At 38.1% G+C, this 20,073-nt stretch overlaps 2 protein-coding genes across 2 annotated transcripts in view; one reads left to right on the top strand and one right to left on the bottom strand.

The window, feature by feature from the left end:
* Positions 1 to 2,187: 2,187 nt before the first annotated feature.
* LOC129237296 (uncharacterized) lies at positions 2,188 to 11,960 on the top strand. Its single transcript, XM_054871957.1, has 9 exons — positions 2,188 to 3,769; positions 3,831 to 4,069; positions 6,302 to 6,525; positions 6,609 to 6,865; positions 6,926 to 7,298; positions 9,752 to 9,920; positions 9,999 to 10,192; positions 10,266 to 10,728; positions 10,809 to 11,960. The coding sequence occupies exons 1-9, from the start codon at positions 2,695 to 2,697 to the stop codon at positions 11,298 to 11,300; spliced, it is 3,486 nt and encodes a 1,161-aa protein (XP_054727932.1). The 5' UTR covers positions 2,188 to 2,694; the 3' UTR covers positions 11,301 to 11,960.
* The window catches only part of LOC129237297 (nose resistant to fluoxetine protein 6-like), a 48,314-nt gene continuing 40,114 nt past the window's right edge, over positions 11,874 to 20,073 (bottom strand). Inside the window, exons 7-10 of the mRNA XM_054871958.1 lie at positions 17,703 to 17,896; positions 17,503 to 17,628; positions 17,025 to 17,367; positions 11,874 to 12,620 (exon numbers count right to left, since the gene is read on the bottom strand). Coding sequence (XP_054727933.1) covers positions 12,435 to 12,620; positions 17,025 to 17,367; positions 17,503 to 17,628; positions 17,703 to 17,896 — 849 coding nt within the window. The 3' untranslated portion in view covers positions 11,874 to 12,434. The remainder of the gene's footprint in view (positions 12,621 to 17,024; positions 17,368 to 17,502; positions 17,629 to 17,702; positions 17,897 to 20,073) is intronic.

Here is a 20,073-nt window from a genome sequence, read left to right as displayed (position 1 = left end):
TAAACGGGTTTTTCTCAAAATGGTGTTTTCAAAGTCGTTACTCGTAAACAGCTAAACCGATTAGTCTCAAATTTTAATACGAGTTTCTTAAATATATTTTTTTGTAATTAATCGAAGATTTTTTTTTTACTGATAAATAGTTTTTTATAAATATATTTTTTAGTAATATAATTAATCGAAGATTTTTTTTACTGATAAATATTTCTTTATAAACAATTTAAGGCCGAGATTTTGGTCAAAAAACAATTTTTTTTTTTAAACCGCCATTTTGTCAAAAAAAAAATGATTTTGCTTATTCTTTCGATGAGTTACTACATTACTTTAACGACATCTGTTTGGATTTTTAATTTCAGATGATCCAGTTCAGAGATATAGGAGATCAGCTGTAGCTCCTTTCCAAATAAATAGTTTTACTGATGCTACGTCTTCAAATAAAGTTCAAAGATAACAAATTTTTAGATCAATAAATTTAAAAGTTTTCACAGAAAAAATTCTGGAAAATTCGCTTTTTAGGGGTCATCTAAATGTAGATAACCCTTAAGTAATTCTCAGTCATTCATTTCATTGTCGTAGTACAAGGCGAATTGAGTACTGAATTCTCTATCAAGAATTTAGTCAGGTGTTCGTAAAACTTGCAAATTGTTACTGGTTAGCGCGTTCATGTACTTTTTTATTATTTTTCTCTTTGAGAGCGAATTTTCGGAAATTGATTTACTGGCAAGTTACTGGACAATTTTTACATGCGGTTCTCCTGCTTTCTATTCTTTTTGCTCCAGATTGGCATCAGTGGAACACTTCCTCCAAGAATGTTTAATTTTGGAGAGAGGCTAAAACATTTTAGCGCTGCGAACCCAGCGTCTACTCTAAAATTTGTGACATCACGAAGCATTTTAAATATATCTAATTTAATCAAATTGCTTTCTTAAATATATATAATATATATTATAGTTCGCGTACTTCATTTGTATTCTCATACTTAAGGGGTTACATACGTCCAGAATTTTCAAAAAATAGATCTTTTTGGGTATTTCGAAAGTATAGGATTTTAAAAAGAAATTTCCTTGCAGAAATTCCCAATATTATGGATTCTATAGCAGATTAACTAGGTAAAGAGCGGTCCGCGCGTTCTTGTACCTCAAACTTTAAACTCGTTTTACTCGAACTACTTTTTCCGGCACGGTCTGCATGTTAACTCATACAGTTTTTAGTATTTTTTGATGCGGTTATTTTTAAAATATTTGAAAGTATTTTCTCTATAGGTTTGATTTTTGATATTTTTATTAAAAAATTTTAAAAACTTAATTAAAGTGTGACATTTATGACGTAAAACACATACTTTTTTTTAAATGTCTTATATTGCAAAATTTTTCGAAATCAAAAATATGGCTCGACAGACTATAACTAGAACTTTAGTTTGCACGAATTTTTTTACAGATCCACCAACATTTCAAGGAGAAATAATGCAGACCGTGGTGCAACTTTTTTTTCATTGCACTTTGCGTCACGTGATTTTTTATATACTAATTTTTGTAAAGAAAAACAAATTGTACATTTTTTTTATATTTATTTCTATTGGTATCCCTTCCAAAAACAGTTTTTCTTTTAGCGCATTTTTGGCGCTGCTAGACGTATGTAAACCTTTAACATTAAATCAGAGAGTCGATGGCCTAAGCTGATTGTACTCTATAGTAGACATTAAGCGTTGTATTTTATACTTTGTTTAATAAATAATAATAAAAATAATTTTTAATGAAAAAACCTATTGTTAAAAAATAATGTGAATTATATTTTTTATCACTAAATTTCGATTCAAAAGATTTAAATTTATTTTAGTCATGTATTAGCTTAAGAGAATAGGTGAACACAGCTTTCTTCAGTCATTCGTTACTCACTCCAACTACTAATGAAGAGCAAAGTTGTTAAAAATGCATGAGAGGGAAGGAGCAAGACCTCTTTTTAGTTAATTAATGCCTCTTAACCAGTGAGAGTGCTCTTGTAGCGCAGCACGTGTAAACTTTACGCTCACTTCCCATTTCATTTGTAAACAAATTATTAGCGCGTAAACAATTGAGGTGCTACCTCTCACGCCCAAAAACCACTATGTGAATAAGAACAAAATTAAAATTTCAAAAATGCGTTTTCGACACCGTACACTCTTGTGGTCAGTCTCTTTTGAAATTTCGAATCGAACGCTACTTAGCTGCCAGCAAAAGTGTGCGCACCGACACGACGTCGTGGTCATCAGTACAACAGACTGAATTTGTGCATATTTTTAGAAAATTTTGCCAGCAAAGAATAACATAAAAATAACATAAATAAACTGCCTTTGTTCCTGGGGTATAATAAATTTGATTTTTGGCTAATTTCAAACGAAGAGCACAAAGGATTCAGATTTAGACTCGAAATTAGTGCAGTGCTTTCCACCAACTCTTAAACTTTCCACCAACTTAGTGGCTGTAATTATTGGAGCGACGAAACGAAAACGAAACGAAAGTGAAAATTTGGAATTTTCACTATTGCCAAAACTTGCATACGTGTGTACATACATATGTACATTCATTTATATATGTAGGTATATGCGGCTATAGGAGCAGACACAATATACAGGCGTTAGGAGGAGTTCCCGACGCATTACCGTTTGGCAAATGTTTATATCAAAGCCACAATTAAGTGATATTACGTGGATATATCAGCATGTCTGGCCGCAGCGGAAGTGATAGCAGTCCATCGCGACCACCTTTGATCGCAGCAACGTTTAATGTAAAAAAATTATTGCTCTGTGCACTTTTGGTGTTCTTTGTATTTCCGCACACTTCATATGAATTTTTTCAATTCGGCGGCGAAGCTAAGGGTGGCAGTGTTGGACATGTTGTGGATGCCATCAAACCAATTGCAAAGCGCCCATTTGAAAAGAAATTTAAATTTCATAAAATTGAACGCGTATACATCGACGATGAGGACGATAAAGATGACAAGGGCAGCGAAGATGATGGCGATGACAAAAACGATGATGTTAGCGACGATATTAAAAAAGAAGCCGATGATACTAGCCAACATATGGATGTGAGCGAGCAGGCGACTGAGTCAGATGAAATGCCATTCAAACGGGCACGCACAGCACACAAAGAGCGACGTGCTGCCACCTCCGCAGTGAAAGAGGAGAAAAAACGGTCAACACCTAAAAAACAGAGAGTCACTACAGCTGATGATCGAGATAAAAGCGAAGAGACGAAAACATTCTTCGGCTCATTATTTAGCAGTTTCTTTGGTGGGGGTGGTGGTGGAGGTAGCGTAGGCGGTAGTGATGAGCGGTTTGGGGATAAAAAGCAAAAGTCAACAAGCGAAGAAGAGAAGTCTGTGGAGAAAACAGAGTCAACAAACGGCATCATTGACTGGCTGAAATGGTTGAGTGAGCGTGGAGAGCGCGCTGAGCAGCAGGACAGTGTGCCTGCAGCGTCGACTGAAGATACGGAATCTTGGCTCTCTTACTTCGATCGTTGGCCATTCAATAGCTTCTTTCCCATTGGCAAGCCAGCTAAGCCAATACGGATGCCGCGAAATAATCATGAATCAAAGCAAGCTGCTTCCCAGGAGAATGGCGATTCGAACGAATCGTTGCCGGCAATGTCGCAGGAAAACTTCGAAACTGTATTGCAAAAACTACCCAGCTTTGTGGTGAATCCAACGCAAGCTACTAATGCCGAATGCAGACAACAATTGCAGATATTTCATCGCCAATTGCGTGGCAATAAGTTTTGGACCTTACAGAGTGCGTTTACCTATTACGTTTTTGTCATGGAGTCCTTAAGACTATATTTTTATTCTTCTAGTGTTGGACGCCTCAGGAAAAATATCTTCAGGTCTACTGCGCGGCAACCTCAACCAATTCGGAGACTTTGATCAGTGCATGCAGATAAAAACTGTTATAAAGGTCACACCGGAAAATCCGGTACGCATTCGCGGAAAATATTGTTTGGCGCACATTGAAATGCAAACTTCAACAAAAGAGCTGAAGTTGCCGCTTCATTACGCCCAAGGACGTGGTCTCTGGAGAAGTCATTTCGGAAATGTGAGTACAAGTGGGAGCAGTTAAACTGGCTGGTTTTGCGAAAAAAGCGAAATGGGTTAACGACCTTTCGGGATTTCATATTAGCTATTGCATTAGGTACCTCGACTAGGCAGCCGTCGTAGCCGAATGGGTTGGTGAGTGACTAGCATTCGAAAGTGCACAGGTTGGAAACCTAGGCATGAAACACCAATTGACAAAAAAAAAGTTTTTCCTAGTAGCGGTCGCTTTTCTCCAGGCCACTGTGTACTCCAGCATCCGAGTGTATTTCTGCCATGAAAAAAGCTCCTCCTAAAAAACAATCTGCCGTTGGGGGGCAGCGGAAAACTGTAGGTCCCGTTTGTGGAAAATATTTAAATAGGCAGTAATATTGACACGTCATTTCGAGGCTACAACTTTTCAGAAACCTTTCAGGTAACAGAGACTTCCTACTGACCCTGAAATGAAAGATTTGAAAGAGTAGGGCGGAAGTAAAGGTAATTGAACACTGATTAAGGCTTAAGAAAAAAGCGAAAAAAATTCTTGACGTAACAGAATACTTGAAGTATGGCACAGTAAGGTTGCAAGTATGGTCTGACCATGCAAATATTAGGTACATGAATCTAATATAATCGTCTAACAGGAATCGCCCAATCGAAAAACAAACCAACTTTTACAATTTGATCATCATTTTCGAAATACAGGTACGGTTCGTCTCAATGGCTTTCTACAATCAAGCCAAAGTAAATGGCAGCTTCTGATGAAATGTTGAGTAGTGTATTTGTATTTATCCTGCAGACATAAGAGGCAAAACCGAATCTACATCTGTTTTTAGCGACTGGTTAAAATACCGACAATTAACCTACAATCTCTGCGGTTGAGTGAGATGAATGCTGAAAATGTACCTATTATCAATATCATTTAGAGAAGGTAGCCTTAGAGGGTCTGCAACAGGCAGTGCCTCGCCGTAGTTTGTCCTGCTGGGTATAGGCCCATTTTGGGCATATTAAGCATTGCAAACAGTTATGCTTGAAAGACTGTAGTGTACCTCCCTACGGTATAGAAAAGTTTGACGTTGTCCTGTTCAAGAAATATCCCCCGTTCCGTAGCCAAGCTCTGATTTTGATCCATCCGTGGAGATTCTAGGTTATTCTAGACCTGGTTCCGATGGCTGATTACATAGGCGAATCAAATGAATAATTCTTTTAACACAGGACAAAAACAGATATTAAGAGACGGATCTTAGCTGAGATTCTCCGCTTTTCGGGGATACCGATAACTTTGCTGTTACGTAGCTGTGTGCTTAAATTCTGCATACGCAGTACTAATGGAATCAAGTTTGCAAGTTTCTAAGATTAATAAATGACTCTTCTGTCATCTCCTTTTAAGTTCGTCCAAGACAGCAATCAACATTGATGATTTACTTTCAGAGTAAGCTCTCACTTTGTTTATGACCTTATTTAATAAAAAAAGGACCTGAGCCCTTCCTTGCTATGGCACAACCCACCATCAATTAGAAGCTTAGGAGTAAAGAGCTAAGGCTAAGGAAGGTTAGCTGGCACCCAGCTATGGAGTTACACCAGGCGAAATCTTTACTGCGGGCGATACAACCAAAAGAGGTTAAGAAAACTTATAACACTCACAAGAAGAAACTGAAAGTGCACAGGGACATTTTCACAGGCTATTACAGACTGCGCAATCATTTGCACATGATCGGGATATGATCCACTGATTCTTATCGTTTCTGTGGCCAATTCCAGGAGACTCCAATGCACCTTTTCCTTGAATGCAGCGCTACAGTTTGAGGCATCTCGGCCATTTGCAGCCAGAAGAAAGGCGCATATGCTCGATCCAACCCAGCCCTATCTTAAGTTTAATAAAGGGGCTGGGTCTGGATGACGTACTGTGATGAGTAGAGGGCACACAAAAAACTATGAGGTCGAAGTGAAAACCTCAAATCAAGCTAATCTAATCCCTTTAACATGCATTTTGTGGAGCGCTCCTGGAGGTACGTGTGATAGACAGTGTGCCAAGACCTTTGCCTTCCGATATATTTTAGTAATGCAACTATCTCGTATTCAGCCAGTTAGAGCGTTTGAGCATAAACCCAGAAAGGAATCCATAGATACCTTTGCTCTACACACTTCAAACCTGAATATGAACGTGTCGAACTCATCATGCTCAAGGATGTTCTCCATTTGTATATTAAGACTGACTGATTGTGAGTTAATTGCATGCGTATTTATTTCCAAATAGCCCAGTCATTTTGTTCCACGCTATGACGTCGCCAACTGGGGCATTTGCATACCACACCTCTGCAGCGGCGAAGTGGTGCAGCAAATGATCGAAGCGAACTTGCGATCCTACAATGCAACAGGTGTGGAATTTCATGTGGAAGTCAACGATGACGATTGTTATACGCGATCGAATGTTAAGCTCATGAAACTAATCAAAAAGGATCAGAAACTCGCACTGGCAATGTATGCAACTCTTTCAAGGATCGTTAACATATTTTAATACAGATTTTCTATTTCCATAAACACACAAATCTGTGTGTACGTAGTGCTGGCATTTGTGGACTTGTGCTATTGTGTGTCGGTTCTTTACTTAATGCAAACTACTCGACAATAAAAACATGGCTGCTTAGCAAACTACCGAACAGTGAAACCGAATCAGATGGCAAACCCAAGGGCAGCGAGAGTGCAGTAGAAGCAATCGGCGATGCTGCCGAGACAGGAGATGCACAGGAGGCTGGTAACGAGAGCGAAGTTAATGTAGAAGCGAACACCGAAGACGAACAACACAATTCAACTGATAGCGGTGAAATTACTCTGGTTATGTATAGTGTAAAATAACACTAATAATTACTTATATTTCCAGTGTTTCAGTCACTCACTGCCATGCTGCGAGACATCATCGGCGCTTTCTCACCACAGCGCACATTTGCCGCACTGCTCGCCAGTGATGACTCCGGAGCCCAATTTCCCATTTTCAATGTGCTCAAACTGGGTGCTACATTCGCACTCTATATAAGTCTCAAATATCTCATGATTGGACATTTGCCCCTCATCAATCGTGATAAACTAGTGCGAGCACTGGAACAACCACAAAGCATCCTCTTCCGTACGCCAATGATCTACATGGATGTACTTCTGATGATAAGTGGTTTCTTGATTGCTTACCAATTGGCCGAAGAAATGGAGCAAAAAACGCATATTCAGCTGCTAAAACGTATGACCTTGAAAATATCGAGGTACATATAAGTATATAAATATTAGGTTGGGGGAAAAGAAATCCATTATTTTTTCGGTAGATGGCTGTAGTGATCGATATCTCGTATAGTATCGATCAAACAATTTAAAGTTTATGCTCGTTGTCGAGGTGATATTTCACACTAAAAAAATTCGTTTGCTGTTTTTTGTTTGTTCCATTCCGTTGTGAGTCCTGCGTGTTAACAATGGAATTCAGTAAAGAGAGAATTCGGCAAATTTTACAATTTCTTTGATAAAACAGAAAATGCAAACCAGGCCGCTGAAATTTTGAATGGTGTTTATGGTGCCGATACTGTAACACCAAATTACGTGCAATTTTGGTTTCCTCGATTCCGTGCAGGTATTTTTGTTGCTAAAGATCCACCTCGCACAGGCAGGCCCGTCATCGAAAGTGTCGATAAAATCACAGAAGTAATCGAAGTGGACCGGCATGTTAGTATTCGTAGCATCGCCCAGAGCTAAAGGTTGACCATCTCTCTTAATTCCTGTGCTCCCTGATGGGACATATGGCCTCAATTTGCGCGTTCTAGAGGTTTCCATTGTAGAACCAATTCCATTCGCGTTTGTACATAAAGCATGTTGCCGAAGTAGGTGGATTTTCCACAAAAATGTGGGTTTCCATTGGGGCTTATATTCAAGTTTTTATCTAAAATTTCGATTAGCTCGAGAAAGGCGGAGTGGTTCGATAGGTTGCAAGCCTAAGGAAGATCTGATAAGCCCCACCTGTAAGATAACCAGATAATCTATAAAAGGAGGCCGCCTCTAACCTGAGGATCAGACGCCGTTAGCTGCCGCTCGCCCTGAGACAGACACTGCAAAACTTCGGGGGTTCTTTAAATCATATATGACGAAGGAGCTCCCCCGAAAATCCCTCCCTCGTTAGCCCTGACCGTACCTCTCATGCGGATTGGTTATCTCATCTTCAGTATGGTTGCTCAGGTTACCAGGATGTACCACGTGGAGGTGAGAGTAGGAATTGAGGAGTTAGATTACAGATAACGGCTAATTCAGCTTGTCTAAAACCCGCTTTTACACCCCAGATCACTCAAAGAGCGACCATAAAATACGTGGTGTGTTCAAAAAGTATCGCGAATTTTGAATTTTCGCAGGTTACGTATATTCGAGTTTCGATTTTTTTGTGGCGATATGTTGGTACTCATGTTTCTCACTCATGCCGATGAGTTCGGCCATTTTGAATGTTCAGTTAATTGTTGACAGCCGCTTTGCTTGCACGTGTTTCAGCTCGTCTTCAATTTCTACCTATTCAAAAAGATGGATCAAAGAACCTGTATCCAATTTCGTGTGAAAAACGAAATTAAGTGCGCGGATGCATTCCGAATGTTGACTGTGCCATACGGAGAAGCTACTTTGGACCAAAGCAACGTTTATCGGTGGTACAAAATGTTCTCAGAAGGCAGAGAAGATGTGAATGACGAAAAGCGTGCCGGACGCCCGAGAATTTCAACAACAGACGAAAAAATTGATGAAGTGAAGAAAATTGGCCAATCGTCGAATCACCGTTGGAGAAGTTGCTGAGGACCTAGACATATGGATTGGCGGGTCGCCTCAAAATTCGTACCAAAACTGCTCAATTTCGACCAAAAGCAGCATCGCATGAACGACGATCCAAATTTGCTCCAGAGGGTCATAACTGGTGACGAATCGTGGGTTTATGGTTATGACGTGGAAACCAAAGCTCAATCATCTCAATGGAAGCTACCGCACGAACCAAGACCGAAAAAAGCGCGCCAAATTCGGTCGAATGTAAAAGTTTTGCTTACCGTTTTCTTCGATTGCAGGGGCATTGTGCATCATGAGTTCTTGCCACAGGTAAAACGGCCAATAAGGAATATTACCTGCAATTATGCGCAATTTGCCCGAAGCAATCCGCCAGAAACGCCCGGATTTGTGGAAGAACAAAAATTGGCTCTTGCATCACGACAACGCCCCTGCTCACACATAGTTGCTTGTGCGCGACTTTTTGGTCAACAACAACACAATAATGATGCCACAGCCATCGCATTCCACCATACTCTGGCCCCCTGTGACTTTTTCTTGTTCCCGAAACTGAAGAGGCCCATGAAAGGACGACACTACGCTACGATTGACGAGATGCGGCATCGCAGGAGGAGCTGAACAAGATAAAAAAAATGATTTTTTGAAGTGCTTCGAAGATTGGAAAAAACGTCGGCACAAGCGCATAAAATCTCATGGAGATTACTTTGAAGGGGACAAAATAGGTATTAATGAATAAAAAAATATTTTTGAAAAAACACAAAATTCCGATACTTTTTGAACACACCTCGTAGTTTTAAAATATTTGCGTAAAATAAAAAATTAAAATAATGGATTTTATTTTTCCCCAAACTAATATTTTTAGTTTATCACCCTAATACATCTCTTATTTAATCTATGTAACGCAACGCTCTCTTAGATACCTGCCTACTTTGTATGTCGTACTGTTCTTCCAAACCTATATTCTTCCACTAATTGGCGCCGGCCCGCTTTGGACTAATTTGATTGGGCAAAATACGCGCTTGTGTGAGCAACAAATGTGGCGAAACTTTTTCAGCGTTCAGAATGCAATCGATTTTGAGGAAACTGTAAGGGAAAATTAAACCAATTAAACAAATTTACCTCTACTCATAGTTTAAAAAATTAAAAAACTTGATGGCTTGCAGTGTTCGCCAATGACCATACAATTAGCACTTGAAGTGCAACTCTACTTGCTGGGTCCTTTGATTGTGTGGCTCTACTACACCGATGCGGATGCGGCATTCTTCATCTATGGCGCTCTACATGCAATGTCTGTGGCCGCACGTTACTCGCGCACACAACGCGAATACCTATCGATAACCTTGTTTCATGGCATGAAGTGAGTGCCGTGGTGCTTATTGGTCCACTTATAATCCAAGTATACTTACTATTCACCTTTTCCATACACTTAGCGTTAGCAAATTCTATCGCACGGCCAATCTACTCTTTTCGTCGCCGATAAGTCGCGCAACGTCCTATCTACTTGGCATCGGTACTGGCCTGATACATCGCTCTCAAGCTGGTACGTTGAAAATCGCTAGCGAACTTGTACCCGTTGGCTGGTTATGCGCCACACTGAGCTTGATTTGGTGCTTCTGGTCACCCTCGACGGGCATGCGCACCGATTTCGTTTACACAGCTGGTGAAGCTGCCTCTTATGCCGCTTGGTGTCCACTTATTCTGGGCTTAGCATTGGCTTGGTGTATTTTCATGTTTCCAAAGGGTGAAAACTCGGTGCTGCAGGTGCTTACCACAATGAGACCTGTGCTATTTCTTTCCCGCATTACGTTTCCCATACAATTGATGACGTATGTAGTGGTGCTGTACAACACTGCTAGTGTAAGTGAGCCACGGAAATATCACTTGACTGACTTGGTAAGTTTGCGTGCACATTCAATTGCCCAAGTTTGATATTTTATTTTATTACACCAATGCGCGCTAAACACAATTTACAGATCAACTATAATGAGATAGCAGTCATTTTGGCAAGTGGCATCACGTTGGCTTTTCTAATCGATGTTCCAGCGCAATACATCCGGAAGGTTATAATAAACCGGCTATTTGTAGAGCGTTCAACGCGCGAGCATGACCAAGAGAACGAACCCAGTTCGGGTGCGGAGGTCTCCGAAGCAGAAGCTGAAGCGGAAGCAGAAGCTGAAGCGGAAGCAGAAGCAGAAGAGAACAACGAAGAACATGAGGATCAGGCTGAGGGTAATGTGGGCAATATTTCGGTTACCGCAGAAAATACTGAAGATTTGGAAGGCAACAGCAATGTCGAAGTGTCTGGGGATGAGGAGACAGAGACCGCAGTAGAAGAAGATGATGTTACCGATAAAGAAACCGAAATAACAGAAGAAGATGAAGTTAAAAAACGACCAGCAGAGATTGAGAACGAGGAGGGCACAATGAGTTATACAAGAAGGCGACGACGAATCAGTGACGATTAGAGGGCGTAGAGAGTCCAACAAGGGATGCTAGTACAGTAGCAGCAAAAGACAACTGCCATATAGGCAAAAATTAGAGTATGAGAAAAGATTAACCCTCCGTTGGGCATCCAGGTCCATGTTTTCACTGTGGAGTAGTTGGCTTTTTCATTTTTAACATATTTCTGAATTGAATTTAACATTTTTTTATTATAGCTAACGACTTGAGTTCCAAATAGCTTCTTAAAATTTAATTTACTATCGATTTATGGATACAACAGTTTAAAAAGGATGCTCGCACAGGACGAAAAAAGCGCAGACCCGGGTGCCCAACCGAAGATTTTAAAAAAGGTGTCTAACGGAGAGTTAAATGAAGTGGTCATAAGCAAATATTGTTTTTTTACGTCACTACGTCGTTACTTCTGTACCCCCAGATAGAGATGCCTTTATTTGTTATTTGTATTTGTAATTTTTTCTCAATTGAATTGAATATCTTTTTGTGTACACACGAGCGAGCAGGCTTGAATTGGCACGTTACTTAGCGACAAAAACCCGAAACAATTGGCAACACGAACCTAAAAACGAACTCGAAATTAATTGAAGTTTTTTTAAACTTTTTATATTTTTACAATTTACATACATATTTCTGTATTCTTAATTAAACAAATTTTTCATACAATATTTATGTAGCGAAACCTACCCTACCGGAAAGTATTCACATACACTTATTTGTAACTATATACTGTACATACATACATACTCGTATGTATGTATAAAGTTTATTCTAAATTATTCCTCCGAATATTGTAATATGCAACGACATAAGGAAGTATTGGCTTGTAAAGCGGCAAGTGTCATTAATATTTATGTACAAAATTACAAGAACAAAAATATGTATAAAACTCTACTTCACACATATTTATGTACCCAAATTCAACAATACATATATACAATTGCGTAGATATGTAAATATGTACGTACATTATATCCTTATGTATGCGCGTATAAAATCCTACAGCTAGAACTTAAAGGCTATGCAATCATCACAAAATATTAATTAAAAATATATTTTAGTACATACAAATGTACAAATACTACAAACTAATTAAAAAACAATTTAGAAAGAAAATCGTTTATTTTGATGTTTGCAGTATTGAGCTAAGCCACCTGCTCTTCAGAAGTACTGGGGCTTTGGTTTTCTGTAGATGGGGTGCGCTTTTCAGATGGGCGGCCCGCCTTTCGTAGCAGAATCCGCTCCAAGGCATGTATGGGCGATTCGAAGAGGAGACAAAGCACGAAGGCTAAAGCGAATGTGTCCACCGTGTGGCTGATCATCTTGTTTTCCTAAAATAAATAGACATAATAAATAAATATACAAACATATATAACAGTGATGATTCTTATAGCTTTAGAGAAAACGTAAATTATGGTGCTTCTTGAAAGGCATTGAACGGAAATGCAATTGTGAGCCACAATTAAGATAAGAAATTCAAATTAAACAATTAATTCAGTTTGATTTTATCAATAAATTCAATTTCATTTATTGGTTCAATTAACGTACAGGTGGCGCAAAATTAATTACCCGGTCAGAGAATTTATAATAGATTTGTTCATGAAACAAATAGTTTGTAACAATTGTTAGAGATTATTATTACAGGGTGGCTGATGAAAGCCGCTACCAAAAAAAAATTGAATAACTTTTTTTCTTTTTAAGTTATCTGTTCCATTTTTGTTTTAATTTGCAGATTGATCTTTAAAATTTATTAAAATGGATAACTGGGACACGCAAACAAGAATTTGGATAGTCCGCCGCTATCACGCACTGGAGTCCGTAGTTTTGGTACAGAGAGAGTACAGGCGGATGTTTGGCGGCGATCCCCCGAGCAGATGGACCATATTGAGACTGGTGAATAATTTTGCTGAGCAAGGAACAGTCGCAAGAAGGCCTTATCATCGAAACCCACTAGTTCGGACGGAGGAAACGATCGCTGCTGTAGCTGCAGCTAAACAAAGCAATCCAAGGGTTTCAACAAGAAGCTTATCTGCTCAACTTGGTGTCAGCCGGCAGTCTTTGCAAACAATAATGCACAAAGATTTAGACTTATTTCCCTACAAAATTCAAATGGTTAACAAACTGAATGCAGCAGACTTGCCGATTCGCTTGGAATTTTGCCAGAAGATCCTGCACATGGTGGAAGAAGACCAAAACATGTTAAACTGCCTTTTCATGTCTGATGAGGCCCATTTCGATTTAAACGGCAATGTGAACAAACAAAATTGTCGAATATGGAGTACTTCTAACCCACAGATACTCCACTAGACGGAATTGCATCCTCTTCGCGTGACAGTGTGGTGTGCGGGCCTTATTTTTTTGAAGAAAATGGTCACACCGTTACGGTTACTGGAGACCGTTATTTGAAAATGCTGAAAGAATTTTTCTATCCAGAACTACGCCGAAAGAGTATTCTTTTCAACTCTGTGTGGTTTCAACAAGATGGGGCAACGTCTCACATAGCCCAGACTGTTATGACAGAGTTGCGACGAAAATTTCCCAATAAACTGATTTCAAGAAACTCCGAATTTCGTTGACCCCCCCCCGGTCGCCTGACCTTACTGCACCTGACTTTTTCTTGTGGGGTTTATGTAAACAAGAAGTTTATAAAACAAAGCCAACAAATTTGGATGAACTAAAACAATCCATTCGGGCAACAATTGCGGCTATTCCTGTCGCAACTCTCAAAGCAGCAATGAACAACTTTTTACCAAGATGCCGCCCTTGTGTCAACGAGCATGGGGGGCATTTAAATTCAATTATTTTTAAAACTAGTTAAGCTACATTTAATAAAATTTAATGACCTTCAACTTGAAAAAAAAAAAAATGAATTCCATACACTAAAAAAAAAGTTATTTGAGTTTCTTAATGTAGCAAAATTCATCAGCCACCCTGTATTATATTATATTACAAACTCTGAAATTTTGGTGTTCATGTACTAAAAAAACTTTGAAAGTAGGAGAAGTGAGAGAGCAAAATGACATTTCATTTTGAGGGGAAGTTTGCAAGTTTTTACTGGATAAATATTTACTTGTAAGAATTTGCAAGTGAGTAAAACAGCTGATTGGAAAGTAAAAATAAACATGAATTCAAATTTGCGAATTGAGTCAAAGTTTTCAATTTGAATAAAAATGGTAACTAAAATTGTGAATGTAAGTAGATATATTTTAGATAAAATTCATAAAATTTATTTTAAGTCATATATTAAATAGGAATCGGCCAATGATATAGAGGAATGTACTTCTGGAGTATAGCTTCCAGTCACCGTTGCTGCAGTTTACGAAACACAAATCGAAAGCATTGGAGGTATATTTCGTGTTTTATGCTTGCACTTTTTGGTTATTAACTCATTTGGAAATATACATAATGCACATGCATAAACGGAAGCAAGGAAAACATGAAGAAAGCTATGATTGCCACAACAATGCAATTGCTAATGGAATGTTCCTCATCTGACACCGATAATGAAATGAAACAAATTATTGAGGACAAAATAAAATTATGTGATGCTAAGCTCGTTATTTAATAATAATGAAAGCCGTGATACTGGTACAGTGTGATGCGATACCTGGAGATGATATCTACATTTTCACTGATACCCAGGCGGCGATAAAATCCCTCACAAAACAGTCGACAACCTCCAAAGTAGCCATGAAATGCCGTGCATCTGATAACGAGAGCCATTTCACCTAATGATAACATGGGTTCCTGGCCATTGTGCGATAATTGATACCAAATTGACTTTTGAGTACATAGACAATGATATAGGTATACTGTTGCAAACATGTAAACTACGAGTCCGTGAGGAAATTGTAAGATTAGCGAATGAAAGATGGTGTAATGTAGCCACTTGCAAAAACGCCCGACAGCTGTGACCGACTCTTAATGCTAAACGCACGGAACTTCTACTAAGAAGAGATAAGCGCAGTCTTAACACACTGATTTCAGTTATTAAGGGGCACTGCCCAGATAATGGGTGTGCAAACACATGGCTTCTGCAGAAGTCATCTAGACGAGGAAGGGACGATCCCGCACCTTCTGTGTCACTGTCCTGCTCTATCCAAAGGTAGACTCGCTATTTTGAGCGGACAGTTCTTTAATGAATTAGGAGATCTCGGCTGTGTCGAAATTAAGGATCTTACGAAATTTTTGAAAAGTACACATTGGTTTTAGGAGGGATAAGGGCTAGTTCCCCACGCGGCATCGCAATGGGCCATGAGTGTGTCCCACAGTGAACAACCGCTTCAACCTAACCTAACCTGAGCTCGTTATTTTGCATTTTATTCGCTTTATTTTTTTTAATTTAATACAAGGTAGCTCACCTAAATTTTTTTTTTAATTTTGGTGATTTTACCCGAGAACAATTAAATCAACTGTTAAAACTTGCAAATTCTTACTGGTTTTGCGTTCGTTTTGAGAGCACGTTCTCGGAAATTAAGTTACTGGCAAGTTAAGGATAATTTTTACATGAACAGATCAAATACATATTTGCAAATGGTGTTGCACGTCAATCATATTTGACACTTGTGAACCAAACAGCTGCAGTATACAAACAGACAAGCATGGAGCGCGTAAAGGTAAAATAAAGATTTCCATCATTAAAATCATTTTTTTTTTATTTAGTAAAACCAAGTTATTCAAAAACAAAATTTTATGATTAACTTTGCGCCACCGTTTTATTTTGCTTTATCTTCATACCTTTATCTTTATCTTTATCTTTATCTTTATCTTTACCTGTTATTAATCTTAATTTAAATCTTCTTCTTAAGCCGCTGCTACTAAAAATACATACAAAAAGTATTTTAAATAGTCAAATAAAAAGTGTTTTTAATGCTTTTACAAACATTTCAAATACTTTTTATACGTATTTTTAACAGCTCTGCTCTACTGACCTTTTCTCAACACGAAAACCAATACTCATGAAATGTTTTAGAACTACAAAAAACCCCGATGGAGAGAATTTAAAAGTGTGTTAACAGAATTTCTTAAAAAAAGACCGAAAAACACTTTTTTGCTATATTTGAGGTTATGTAACAAATTAAGGTACTCTTTTTTCAAAAAGATCGAAGCAGCGATATTCAATATTATCTCGTTTTTGTTTTTTTTTTTGTGTTGTTTTACGTCGTATTCCGTAAATTCAAAGGTTTTTTGAAATTTATAAAAATAAATAGAAATAAAAAGAAAGTTTTAAATGTTAACAAGAGGTTAGAGAAGTAGATCCAATATTTTGGCATAACCTCAAAAGGAGCAAACAATGAGATTTTCACTTTCAAAACATCAAACTTTATAAGAATCAGCAAATTTTCAAAAGTACTCAAATCTTCTCAGAGTGACCTTTTTTAAAATATCCAATTTTTTTTTTAATTTACAATTTTAGTAGCATCAAATTAAAACCAGAATTAAACACAAAACTTAAAAATTTTCGCATTTTGAGTATAAAAAAGCACTAAGTTTATTGCGAAGAGAAAAGGGTTGGCAATTCTGCACAACTAGGCTAGTGTGACGTCACATACTCTCTGATAAGTGCAATCTTGTTTCTACCATTACTGACAGAAACAACTACTCTCAAAAAGCTCCAAATACTGAATAATGTAACTTTGATACAGATGAATTTCAAATATGTTAAAAATAGTTTTCTCAATTCGTTTGCTTTTTCTACATTTTATCTTTTGCCATCTAATACAAGTCACACTTACCAAATTCACGTAAGACTGATAGCTGCCGTAACGTAAGGTCGACGAATGATACAATTCAACTATGCCGTTCGACAGATAGGCGCAATAGGTGAGTCGGCTGATGGGCACGAAAAAGCGACTACTCAGAAAGTTTTGCAGCCAACCAGCATGGCCCGTTGTTGCTGCCATCACCAGCCACGCCACAGACAAATTCCAAGCTACTTTATGAAAGCCCGCATAAAGGAAACTCTCGACAAATGTAAACGGACTTCTGTAGAAGCGACAAACTGAGAATATGGACGCAATGCCGATTACAGTGGAAACCAACCAGGTAAGACGTACGAACACAGTGTGAAGTTTTGTGCTGAAATTAATCAAATATAGTACACATACACACATACATATAAATATATTAATAAAAAATTGCATATAATTATATATGTATAATTGTTCACATATTATATATCTATATTAGCATAGTTCTAATATAAATATTTACCCCCGCTCTTGCATGGCATGCACCAGAAAACCAGTCAGCAAACCAATAAAATAGGACGAGGCGCGCATGTGTGTCTTCACGTAGTAGCCAATGTAATAATTATTGCTAGCCAAGTCGACTAATTCGCTGTAAAAGAAAGTTCACTAAATTACCGCAAAGCAAAAAATATCTAAGTAACTATTTGGGGATTCTTTACTTACTCCGCAAAGACCAGCAAAGTGGGGTCCAAATGGCGCACAAATGTCACCACGAATGGAATGATTGTAGTGCAAACGACTGCGGCGATTAGCAAGCGCTTGCCACATTTTCGCACTTTGTAGAGCAAATAGATGAAAATCGGTGCAATGAAGAACAACTGTGTGTCCACGGACAGATACCATGACTGAAACATGCACTGCGAAGTGAGAGAGAATAAAAGAAACATATTTGTAGTATAGATAATATTTAGGACAATTATTTAGTTTAGTATTCAGAAAGTGACTCCTCAGTCGTTGTTTTCGTGAATAGCGAAACATAAATGTTGAATTCACTATCATTTGTGGGGGGGGGGGGGGGGGAACTGCTTGAAATTGAAATTTGAAAAAGGCGAGCCAAGAACTCAACCGAAGTATTATAGAAAATGCTGCTTGGGATTGCGTGCATAACCTCCTTAAAACTCAAGTGCATAAAAAAAAAATTGTTTATTTCCTAATTCAGTTCTACTGAAGATTTTCTCTAAGTAAATAATAAATGAAGTAAGGCTCGCGTGTTTTGAGTTGATTATTAAATAAAAAAATAAAATAAAAATAAATAATTGGCGCGTACACTTCTGTTAGGTGTTTGGCCGAGCTCCTCCTCCTATTTGTGGTGTGCGTCTTGATGTTGTTCCACAAATGGAGGGACCTACAGTTTCAAGCCGACTCCGAACGGCAGATATTTTTATGAGGAGCTTTTTCATGGCAGAAATACACTCGGAGGTTTGCCATTGCCTGCCGAGGGGCGACCGCTATTAGAAAAATGTTTTTATTAATTTTTGCTTTCACCGAGATTCGAACCAACGACCTCTCAGTGAATTCCGAATGGTAATCACGCACCAACCCATTCGGCTACGGCGGCCGAAATAAATAAAATAGTTAAATGATGAAAAAAACTAAAAACTAAACTTTTTTGAAATATTTTCGAAGCAGCAGAATTTGTTTTATAAACATATTTTTTCATTTGAAATTATTAATGGTTATTTATTCGTTAATGGTTTCCTATCTTTTAATTTACTTGAAACTTATAATATTTGTTTATGATTTATACCACAGTTGAGAAAAGTATCCCGGTTATTTACCTTTAAATACGTAATTTATCAGTTGGTTATTTACCTTCGCCCATCACGATAACTATTTGAGTACATAGTCGACTGCCTAAGTGGTAGTAAGTTGTACTATACAGGAATTAGAGCTTTCGATTTTGTTCGCATATTTCCGAGCAGCCCGAGCGTATGAGCAACGAGATAGAGCTCCAGTATATAGAGTTTTTTCAAGTAATTTGAGCGATGCTTGCGATTTTTGTTTAGGCGAAGATTTTTTTTTTTTGATTATTTTGACTTTTTTCCGCTCTTTTTTTAGCTGCAAAATTTTTCAAAGGCTCGAAAGTTTCGAACACACATTTGAGCAGTTGAGCAATAAACACAATTTGAGCTACTTGTTGTTGTTGAATGCTGCTGGAGTGACAGTCCTTGGCCGGATATAAATTCGGGTCGTTTCGGTAACGTAGAACCGACTGTCGTGGAAACGGCATTGCTCGATGGCCGAGCATAGAGAGCTCTAATAGCTTTTTAAAAGTCTGAAGTAATCTCTTGATGCAGCTCTAATGAAATTTCCTACTTTGTGAGGAGGCGTCACTGACAACTCTCATATAAAAGCTGATGAGGTTTTTTGTATAAATGGTCTGATATCAGTAGTGTAAACAAGCTTTGAATCAACTTAATGCACTTTGTTTTTGTTTTCCATTTTTCTTCAAAAATGAGAGAGAGAGAGAGAGAGAGAGGCGAGAGAGGTGGAAAATGATGTGTACTGAATGATGACGATCTGATAAATTGTTAATAAAGAATAATCGGTGCTCATTCAGTGCTGAAATATACATATTATATTTACTACGCGGAATGTGTTTCGAAGAACAAAATTTGTTAAAGACAACAGATAACTTTTTGAGCTCTCAAGTTTGCGTACATAGATATGTACGTAACACCGTGATCAAAAAGTTCCCGGAACAGCCGCCAGGTGACATTCTAAGTCAACTGATTTGAGTTCTATTTTTGTTTTTTTTTTTTTGTTAGGTTGCCAAATCTGTGATTAACAACCCTACCAAAATTTTATCGCCATTGCTTGACATTTGTAAAATTACGCTGTCTTGAGTAAATCTACCTCTGCACGTGTTTTAGATTTTTTACAGTCTTAAAATTGGATTGGAATTTGTATTAACGAGTTTGTATTAAATATTAAATTTTGCATTAAAAATGGATTCAATGGTGTGAAAGCCCTAGAAATGTTGGGAAACTATTTTGGTAATGATACTCTAGTTAATCATCAGAGAGTTACTCAG

Source organism: Anastrepha obliqua, chromosome 2 (assembly GCF_027943255.1).
Source record: "Anastrepha obliqua isolate idAnaObli1 chromosome 2, idAnaObli1_1.0, whole genome shotgun sequence".
In the NCBI taxonomy this organism is placed as follows: Eukaryota; Metazoa; Arthropoda; class Insecta; order Diptera; family Tephritidae; genus Anastrepha; species Anastrepha obliqua.
The sequence above is the reverse complement of the archived record's forward strand: the minus strand, read 5'-3'. Positions and strand labels throughout refer to the sequence as shown.

Excerpts from the sequence above, each read along its gene's own strand:
- LOC129237296 (XM_054871957.1), top strand. The coding sequence starts at position 2,695 with ATGTCTGGCCGCAGCGGAAGTGATAGCAGTCCATCGCGACCACCTTTG. Across the intron at positions 6,526-6,608 it reads CAGAAACTCGCACTGGCAAT|TGCTGGCATTTGTGGACTTG; the intron begins GTATGCAACTCT and ends GTGTGTACGTAG. Across the intron at positions 9,921-9,998 it reads CAATCGATTTTGAGGAAACT|TGTTCGCCAATGACCATACA; the intron begins GTAAGGGAAAAT and ends GATGGCTTGCAG.